We start from the raw sequence: 9,734 nt of genomic DNA on the forward strand, positions 1-9,734 counted from the left end.
GCATAGTTGCCACTGTTTTATGTGTCGACAGCATGTTTGAATGTTTGCAGCAGTAAATGTGGCTGTTTGGCCACTGATGTTGCCATAACAACACCTGAATTTACCTCTTTTTGAGACAGATTTTTGCATGAAATTATAATTCTTCGGAATTATATTCCTATTGACAGCTAGTTTCTATGTGAACATTATGAGATGGACAGCCAAAGAGAATACATGAAAAACAGTTATCCATAGATCTCTTAATTTAGCTCTAAATGCACCGGATTGATGCTTTTGACTTCAATATTTAAAAAAAAATCCCCCTCCCACCGCACCCGCACGCCGCATCCCCAACTCTGACTGACTTCCTGCGTCCCTGAGTATAGCGTAGTTTAACAGGCTTCCATTCTATGGCCCGCTATTGACGGTAGCTTAGCTATTTAAATGAGACAGGTTGGTTCCGTATCACCCAGGGGACATTTCTCCCTGATTAGTGGTCTTCAAACGTTTTAAGTCCACCTTCTAGTATCGGCTCTGCTCACTTGGTGGTATAAAAAAAGGTATTATCAAAAAAAAGTATCAGGTACTATTCACATTTTTGCTAGTAGAGTCGAGAAGACCCATGCCGAAAGATGCAGTGGAAATGCGGCATTAGCATTGCAAAGTTGCAAAGTGGACTATTTCAGGTTCCCATAGTTCTAACCAACACACTCTCACTCCATAAACGTCCAGGAGCGACGCTTGGTCAGGGTCCCGAGGTGTGCAGTTGGGACGCTCCTATACCTCATTCACACCAACGCAACTCTTGTTCAAGCTCCGTGCTAGAGCTTTTCAGGTTGAGAACCGGTTCTTCGGTTTTGCTCCGGCTCTTTTCACACTGCCCAGAGTTCGACTGGTGCTGCGTCATTGCGTCATCGCTTTCGTCAAGACGTAACCGTTTGCGTGCCTGCTTCATAAAGCCAAACCGCACGGAAACAACTCACAGCTGACACCGACAACAACAACAATGGCCGATTGTGCTCCAGCTTCCTCTGTACCTCTTCGGATTCCCAGCAGGTAGCTGGTCTCTTCAGTGGACCACTGCTGTTTGTTAAGTTTCTCCATCGTTGTGTACAAAGTGTTTATTGGTGCTCGAAATGAACCGGATTCCGGAGCTAAGAGGCTGCTCCGCTGCGGTGTGAAGAGGAAAACCCGGTGCTTTTCAAGCTCCAGCTCCGAACCAGCCCTGAAACACCGTTGGTGTGAATGAGGTACTAGGCTCCTTCAGCTTCATAAAGGGACGCAAATAGCTTTCAACTGATTGCAATGTTTTCCCATCTGCGGCGGGATTTGACGCTCATGGAAGTACGGCATTCGTTTGTGTCGGCGGCTTTTAAAGGCAATGTGAGCGTCCATTCCCATTGGATAACGGAGAATTGTACACCCGGAAGTAAGTATTCCCCTTACTGTCGATTGATTTGACAGTGATATCTCCACTACTCATCAACTCAAAAACACCAGATTAACCTTGTTAATTAAACGACATTGATAGGTTTTGGTGTACAATGCTTTTGTCACGTTTTCCCCTTCAATTCTGAGACACAAGTAGTTTTCTGAGTTTTGGATGGCCGAAGACATTACATTACCCACAATCTGTAGCAACCATACTGCAACAGGCAACAGCTTCGGTTCATGTTAATTTACAAACTCTTCAACTACAACTGTAGTTATATTTAAAAACATGTTAGAAGGCCTCACGAAATACTTTAATGTAAATTCAAATGTAAATGTGAAGGAATGTGTATTAACTGTGGGTTTTTCTCTGGAAGTTTTTCCTTGTACGATGTGAGGGTCAAAGGACAGAGGATGCCGTTTTTCTCATACTGATATTCTGCACAAACTGTGCTGTTGCATTTACTATAAAGTGTCCTTACTGTAGTATTATATGTGCAGCACTTTGGCTGGACCAAAAATCGTTTTAAAAATGTGCTACAGTGTTTCCCCTAGGATGGAGTCATAGCAGCGGTGCTAAGGCACGCGGGCCCAGCAAAATGTGAGCGCGGCGCGCATGGACATTTTAAGTGTGTGCGCGTGCGAAGTGCTTCCCGCCATTATGTTTCTATTTGTCTGCCAGCACAAGAAAGACACATACATCATTAAAGGCTTCAAATGTATTCAGTATTGTATGAACATAATTGGTGGTTGGACATCACATCCTCTAGGGGGGTCCGGGGGTATGCCCCCCCGGGAAGATTTGTTTTTACATTTTAATATAAAATGCTTCAATCTGGTGCACTTTGAGCACACAATGACTAGAGACTAGATCTAACTCTAAACACCCATATGAAAAAGATCGTTTTACATTTTAATAATCAAATAATTGAACATACCAATAAACTACCATAGCCAATAACAAATATGTAACTTATTTTATTTTTGTTGTTCATTTACATCACTTTCATCAGGCAATTTTTTAGTTTAATATCAGGTGTCAAAAGAGCATGGCACCTAGTAATGAATGTGCCAAATGTCTCCACTTCGTTCCACTGCCCCAGTGACTTGAATATCTTGGGTTCTGCCAAGGGGTTTACTTCCTTAGTTTTTCTCTCATATATCATTTGTCCTGCCTTGTTTCTTGATCCATATATGTTTTCTTTATACTCTATACATAAAATGATGTTTTTTTTATGCTCTATACATAAAATGACTCACTCCATTTAGTGATGATGGCACAGTTGGCATCCTGCCTGAGAGCACTTTATTTTTCTGGGGGTCTTAAAGAATAGCTCTAAGGCTCTCCTAAAGGGAAAGTCTCTGGTTGGGGGGCCATTGATGCTCAATCGCATACAGGTGGCAAGGTGTTCCCCCTGCAAGCGATTTCTCAAGTCAGTCTTCACCTGTAAATACAAACATAATAATCAACAGACGAGTGGATGTGGAGCCCATGGGGTTGAGATTTGAATAAAGTCAAATAATGATATCACTTGTTCAAGTATCCTACCCGGTTCAATGTTGAGAAATCCCTCTCACAGTTTACACTGGAAACTGGGATGGTCAGGCCAATGGCAGCCAGCTTGCTCAGAGATGGGTAAAGCAGCCCCCATTCACCCACCTCTGATGCCAGTTCCTGCATCACCTGCTGCTGATCCAAGTCCTGAAACACAACATGAACATCAATCCAGGCTATAGAACTCCTGAAAAGGAATGTTACTGTAATTCATTATGATACCTTGAATGGCCCAACTATCAGCTGCTGTTTAAAAGAGGACCATTCCTGCAGCACCTCATTACAGTCAGCCTGTAGAAATTTGCCGGCAAGGAGCTGCACATTGGCCTCATCTCCAGTTGCTGCCTGAGGGCTCAGCGCATGGAAGGCCCCTAAAAGGTCCAGATTCTGGAACCTCCTCTCCGGGCTCTCCAGCAGGCCATCGAAATATGGATCCATCACCTAACCATAACAGCAACAGATTATTAAACTGAAACTTGTGTCCATATTCAAACCACTTAATAGGCATCTAGTATTAACAGGATCCTCCCTCTTAAGCACCTTTTGTATTATTGTTTGCTACGATTGCACTTTGACTTTAGCTCTAGATTATGCTCTTAGTCGCTTGTTTAGAAAGGAGATACACTTGTGAGTTCTGGTGAGTAGAAGCGTCTGCTAAATGCTAAATCCAAAACAAACATACCTGGCTCCTGAACCGGGCCCAGAGCTCTTCCCTGGTCAGTCCCTTTCTTGTCCCCCTCTTGTTCCTCTCCTCCTCATGGACAATACTGTAAGCCCCAATTCCCGCAGGGTTGTCCAGGTCTGCGTGGAGCTTTGAAAGGAAAGACCCTGGTGGCTGATGGTCTCCAGCATCTTTAATTGCTCGGAGGCAGGCCATTGTCACAGGGACCTAATAACAAAGACAGAGTAGGTGTAAATGCAGCAGCAGCAGATATCTGGTTAGTATGAGCAGTGTATGGACAGTGGTGTCAAAAATAAAACATTGGAAAGTATACCTGCACTTTCAGAGCAAGGAAGTTGACATTTTCCTTCTGGAACAGCCTTGACAGCCTGCTGATATGTGGCAGCACATCTGCTTGCAGGTAGACCGATGCCACAAAGCGGTAGGTGGCCAGAAAGCCATACAACCCCTTGGCTGTTGGGCATTTCTTATGCTCCGTCTCCTCAGCCAAGGCTGCCAGGACAGCGGTCAGGTTCCGCTGTAGGTTGGAAACAGCCATGGCTTGCGAAAGCCAGCGTGTGTCCTTCACTTCCTAAAAATATTTAGAGCCACAAGATGAAAGCATATTAAGTCATATCAGGTGCCTCCAAATATGGAAGATGTTTTTTCCCTTTTAAATTACCTTCACTTTCAAGTTATCCAGGCCCAAGCACTCTGCTGCAGCCTGGAGTACAGCTGTGCGATTCGCACTGTTCCTGAAGTACAGGTGTAGCTGCTGTAGAAGGTCCCTGAAAGAGTTCATGTAAGCCACTCCTGATGAGGCGTCCTTGCAGCACAGGGCGAGGCGGTGTGCGGCACATGCAACCGACACCATCCATGGGAAGGTCTCCTGTAGCTGCTTGGCCACTCCATTCACTCTCCCTGTTTCAGGACAAACATGTTTTATGTCATGTTTTAGTTTTTAAGCTGCAGTGAATATCAACCTTGTTTTTGTTGGTAGTTCATACCAGTCATAACAGCTGCTCCATCTGTCCCCAGGCCATAAATCCTCTGGGTGGGAATGTTCTTTTTTGTAAGGATCGTTCTTATTGCCTTGACTATGGTGTCAGCTCTGCCATCGCTGACTGTCACCAGGTCCAGAAATTGGCTGTAAAGCAGCCCATTTTTGTCCATGTATCTGATGAACATATTAAACAGTCAGACTGACTCAACAGATGTAGGTCTTTGGGATAAGCCTTATTTGTTTATTATTACTACCCAATCAGTGGCGGTGGAATATGTTGTTGCCCCGATCAGATTCAATCCAGACTACGTGAAAGAACAACAAGCTAGCAACCGCCAACCAACTGTGATTGGTTTAAAGAAATGGAGCGTTTCCCCCGGAGCCCCCCTGTCCCCGAGTGGTAATGAGTCCAGCCAGACTTTTCTTCAGCGCTGGCACAGTGTAAACGAAGTGTGGAGATAGGTCTGGCTATGCAAGACTATATTAAACATAATAAAGAGACGTCAATCAAAATTATTTTAAGTCTTAATTGTTGTCATTCTTGGAATAAAATTATACCTAACGTGAACATCGAGCTGCTTCTTCACAGACACATCTGTGGTCTCGTCCACCTCAAGCCCAATTGCCACAGAAGCACTGATGTTTGCCAAGATAGGCTCTTCAACGACAGTGCCCAGGATTTCTAACATCTCATCGATGATTCGGTGAGATGTGTAGTTGGTCCTCCCGATCTTAAAGAAAACAAATGCACTTAAGATTAAATATTGCACACTTTTTTTGTGATGAAGTTGATTAAAGAAAGCATTAACTTACCTTTAACTTCTCAAAATACTGGCAGCCAAGTAGTTCTGCGAGCTCCAAAAGGTCAGCATAGTTCGTATGGTGAGCATGTTCTTTTTTCGTGAGGTGGTAGAGGCACTTAAAACCACCAATCACCGCTTCGTGTTCAAGGGTGATAACTGGGTCAAAGGCGACCAGCACTGAGGACCCTGTTGAAAGGTAAACAAAAATAAAAATAAAAATTGTAATGTATTATAGCCTACTGTGTTGTTTGTACTATGTTGACCTGCTGAGGGACTGCAGATGAAAACTAGCTTAGGTCTACTAGCTAAATCTGTCACATTTACATTGATGTAAAACCTGATATGTTGATTAATGTGCATTCTTTTCTTTAAAATAAATAAACTGAAAAAAATTAACTAAACCAGAGAGTTTTGTGAATAATAAGCTAAAAATAAGATACAGTAGGCCTACAGTATTAGTGAATTTTACCTTGAATCAGTGCGGCGTGTGCCTTCACACTCTCTTGATGGTGCCGAGTGGCAGCATGCTTATCAAGGTAGTCGCTTCGGAAAAGCATGCACCCAACCTCAATAAATGGCCGTGTAGACACCCCCCGCTTCGGTGCTTGCTTGTGTTGGCGGCACAAGCGGCAGAACATTCCTGTCGGGACAAGATCTTTGATATATATTTATTTTCTTTAAGAGGTTTTGGCTACTGTATGATCGTTAAAACATCTGAGAGATCAAGCCCCTAACTGCTCCATATGTTAGATTCTCACCATGGTTAGCTATGTTGTACAGCCAAGGTTTGAACCTCGGGTCCTCCATCCACCCTGGATCAAATCCTGATTGCCGGTGCCTTGCTCTTTCTGATCCTCCTACCTCTGACCCTCTGACAGCAGCAGCAGCTGCACCTTGCTCCTCTCTTCTATCCTGACCTGCTCCTTCACCTCCTCTGCTCTGGCCTACTCTCATCGCATGTCCTGTCTAGTACGAGATATCAGTCAATACAATTGTAAATTTAAACAACTACTTAAAAACGATTTCCCAAAAAGTGTGTATCCATTTGCTCCCCTTTCAAAACATTGCTGCCAGACAACAGAGACCCACCTCCCTAACTTCACCCAACTAACCTCCTCCTCATCACCACGATCATCACTTCTCTTTCGTTTGCTGACAAGCCAGCCTTTTAAACTCATCTGAAAATAACATAAGATGTGATGAACAATCTATTACACTGGGTGTTAACTAGCTTTATTACATGGCTTAGTTGAATACTCTATTCTGATTGGTCAATTCAGAACACGTGACACGTTGTTAATCCAGAACAGACAGACCGCTGTCAAGGATTTATTGACCGTTGTTAAGGACGCTTACAAAGAACTTCGGTCGATTTAACTGTATACAGTATGGGACAAGAAAAACAGCGGAGAATTAACGGGGCAGAAACCCTCCTTTTTACGCAACGGTCCAGACATAGACATCAAACGGCGACACATATTCAGTTGCCAGTTACTTTGGCATTAGGACAGGGATATCTAGATACTTTCCAAGCTTTGACATAATGAATTGTGCTACTTTTAAAGCAAGCAGCGATGTTTTCAAATCTGTAATCAGAAAGCTCCTCAAAAACGCTATCGAAGCAGTTCCTGCCGTTGCTACGTTAGTTCAAACAGTAACAAAGGACTATTTTTCTTAGCGGATGCATGTCATTTTAAATAAATAATAGCGTACTATTTTTTAAATCAATAAAAACATTTTCTAAATCTATAAAAGCATTTCAATTAATATTGGGAGTCATATCGTTACTTTGTTGAGAATGTGGCCATGTAATAAGCGGGATAATGTGCAGCGACTTGGTCATTATGGGCAAGCCCGCCTTAACCTGCCATCAGGCCCTGGGGCTGATAGTTTTTGTAGGCCCCCTATTTAAACAACAAATCAAAGTCATTTATAGCCTCGGCAGGCTCTGTGATCGCACTTCTCCACTCTGCTCTACACGCGCCTGGTCCTCTCCTCCATATGAGTGACGTATCGGGCCTCCCTCATGTATTTGTCCGGTTGCCGTTGGCTCCCCTCCACGTAGCAAGTCCTCGTCGTCCTCTCCATCTCCTCCAACAGATAATGTCCCTCCTGTCTGTTTTTCCTCTCCCGCTACTCCATCGCTATCAGAACCAGACGGCCTACTTGTCTCCGAGGCCCCGCGGCAGGCACCGCTACCGCTCAGTACAGAACTCATCTGTCCTTCCTCCTCATCCTGGCCTACAGGTTTAAAATAACCTGTAAGCGTCGGCATTTTTTGTAATAGCTGCTTGTCTCGAAACTCCTTTTCCCTCAACAATTTCCTTTTCCGAGCGCCACTCAAACTTTTTCTTCACTCAATCACTCGCAATTTGAATAAGTCACATGTGAAACATATTCTCATTCTGACATGTGTGTGTGTTTGTGTATATTTGCATTTGTGTGTATTGTGTTTGTTTCCCGGGGAAAACCCTCACGAGAAACATCGGCTGTTGTTATGCCTGCTGTGACGTCAAGTTACTCCGTTCTCCGCTTGTAATTATGCCGTTACAAGCTTCAAAGTTGTATTTATCATCTGAATTTGCCGAAACAAGTTTAATATTCTGAAAGCCAAGACTTTGTTTTTTTAAAATCAGATGAAAACAAACTGTAACGGACCTTGCTGTGTTATCTATCATTACTCTACGTCTTACAATAATAATTTCAGTGGAGGGAGGGGGGCGGCGCTGTGGAACAGCAGAGTGGCGAGGGAGAGCTGTTGTCTTCCCTTTACAAGATTCAAAAATGTATTTATCGTGTGATTTTGGAAATGAAAGTTTCCTATTCTGAAAGCCAAGAATTTGTTTATTTAAAAAAAAAAAAAAACACCCGAAATAAAAAAAAAAGAATTTTTTTTTTTATTTTTTTATTTTTTAATTGGCTCATGATAGGCCCCCGATCTCCGTAGGCCCCTGGGCTTCAGCCCAGGTCAGCCCGTGCATTAAGGCGGCCCTGATTATGGGGAAAAGAACACCCTTCATGCAGATCTAGATCCCTCCGCTTCGCGTCGGGCTCCTGATCAGCCTGTCGGGTGTTCTTTTCCCCATAATGACCGCGTCGCTGCACATTATCCCTTAAAAACTAGCTAAGTTAGCTAGATGTAATTCATTCTTAACTGTAGGCTTTTATCAAAGTATTAATTTACTTAATCTAAATGTAACAACATTTTAAATTATAATAACTTACATTTATGGCGTTATGACCTTCTTCTTGAGGTGATTGTGTCCAAATAAAGTTATGTCTGCTTCAACTTGCTGTTGTCTGTCTTGTCAGGCAGTTTTCCTTCAGCTCTGAAAATGACAGCTTTCCCGCGTATCGGTGGCTCGAAGTTGCCGCGAGTGCTAGGGGGCAGCACTTATAATTCTTTTAATAAAAAAAAATTTTTTTTTTTTTTTTTTTATCTGCTGCCCCCTAGCAGCAGATAAATGTTTTCAGCAGCGGCGCAGCGCCGCTGCTGAAAACATATAGGGGAAACACTGTGCTATATAAATAAAACCCGATTTGATATAACAAAATAGGCTTGTTTGAGACGAGCTGCGGCTCGCCTCGAAAGTAGACGAGAATAGCCGATCGCAGCCGGGGGAGGTCTCAAAAAGCTTGCCTGAAGTCGGACAGCTCGGAGTCTTCTTCTTCTTCTTCTTCTTCTTCTTCTTCTTCTTCTTCTTCTTCTTCTTCGGTGGTGGATGTGTGTTTGAAGAGGGAAGAGGGAATTTCAACTTTAACTCTTTTGTTTCTGTTTCAATCGTTTCTTTAACTGTATGATCTTTCGTTGGGATTTTTGTACCCTTTGCAAGTACGGTTAATTTGTTAATTTAGTGTTTTTCCGTGCCTCGTGGCGGGGATGGCGTCCTCCGGGGCGCCGCCGGTGTCTCTGAGACACGGAGTGCGGCTGGTGGCTCAGGCCGCAAGCACAGTGGAGCAGGTGCTGCTGGCTGTGGGGGATCAGGTCGGTCATGTAAATATCTCCTATGCTTCCCGCATGAACAAAGCGGTCGTGGTCTTTTTGAAAGACCAGAAATATGTGACGGAACTTATCGAGAGCGGATTAATGCTAAACGAGGAATACATTCAAGTTTCATCGCTGGCGACACCGTCCACGCGGATCACTGTGTCTGGCGTTCCTCCGTTCATCCCGAATGAGGCGCTGGAACGGGAGCTGAAGCGTTTTGGTAAGTTTGCCAGTAGTCTCCGCACTGTTGCTCTGGGGTGTAAGGATGAAAAGTTAAAACATGTCCATTCTCTGCGGAGACAGGTTTTCATGTT

The 9,734-nt window shown here is 43.7% G+C and overlaps 1 protein-coding gene across 4 annotated transcripts; it reads right to left on the minus strand.

The window, feature by feature from the left end:
• Nucleotides 1-2,114: 2,114 nt before the first annotated feature.
• LOC307014874 (zinc finger protein 862-like) lies at nt 2,115-8,804 on the minus strand. 4 transcript variants are annotated; one of them, XM_079643091.1, is made up of 13 exons: nt 8,658-8,804; nt 6,545-6,610; nt 6,191-6,398; nt 5,902-6,072; nt 5,443-5,618; nt 5,188-5,360; nt 4,634-4,803; nt 4,309-4,547; nt 3,961-4,218; nt 3,648-3,854; nt 3,188-3,406; nt 2,960-3,112; nt 2,115-2,855 (listed from the first exon to the last, which is right to left on the minus strand). In XM_079643091.1, the coding sequence occupies exons 2-13, from the start codon at nt 6,608-6,610 to the stop codon at nt 2,676-2,678; spliced, it is 2,220 nt and encodes a 739-aa protein (XP_079499217.1). In that variant the 5' UTR covers nt 8,658-8,804; the 3' UTR covers nt 2,115-2,675. The 4 variants fall into 4 exon arrangements, with proteins under 4 accessions (XP_079499217.1, XP_079499216.1, XP_079499218.1 ...); XM_079643090.1 differs by having other exon boundaries at nt 5,902-6,087; XM_079643092.1 differs by lacking the exon at nt 6,545-6,610 and having other exon boundaries at nt 5,902-6,087.
• Between the last annotated feature and the right edge of the window lie 930 nt (nt 8,805-9,734).

Source organism: Notothenia rossii (assembly GCF_949606895.1).
Source record: "Notothenia rossii genome assembly, chromosome: 8".
In the NCBI taxonomy this organism is placed as follows: domain Eukaryota; kingdom Metazoa; phylum Chordata; class Actinopteri; order Perciformes; family Nototheniidae; genus Notothenia; species Notothenia rossii.

What these genes read in the sequence shown, in the direction of transcription:
- LOC307014874 (XM_079643090.1), bottom strand. Translation starts at nt 6,610, where the DNA reads ATGAGTTTAAAAGGCTGGCTTGTCAGCAAACGAAAGAGAAGTGATGAT. An exon ending in AGTATTTTGAGAAGTTAAAG is followed by an intron (nt 5,361 to 5,442) that starts GTAAGTTAATGC and finishes GTTTTCTTTAAG; the next exon opens with ATCGGGAGGACCAACTACAC. An exon ending in TGGATAACTTGAAAGTGAAG is followed by an intron (nt 4,219 to 4,308) that starts GTAATTTAAAAG and finishes AAATATTTTTAG; the next exon opens with GAAGTGAAGGACACACGCTG.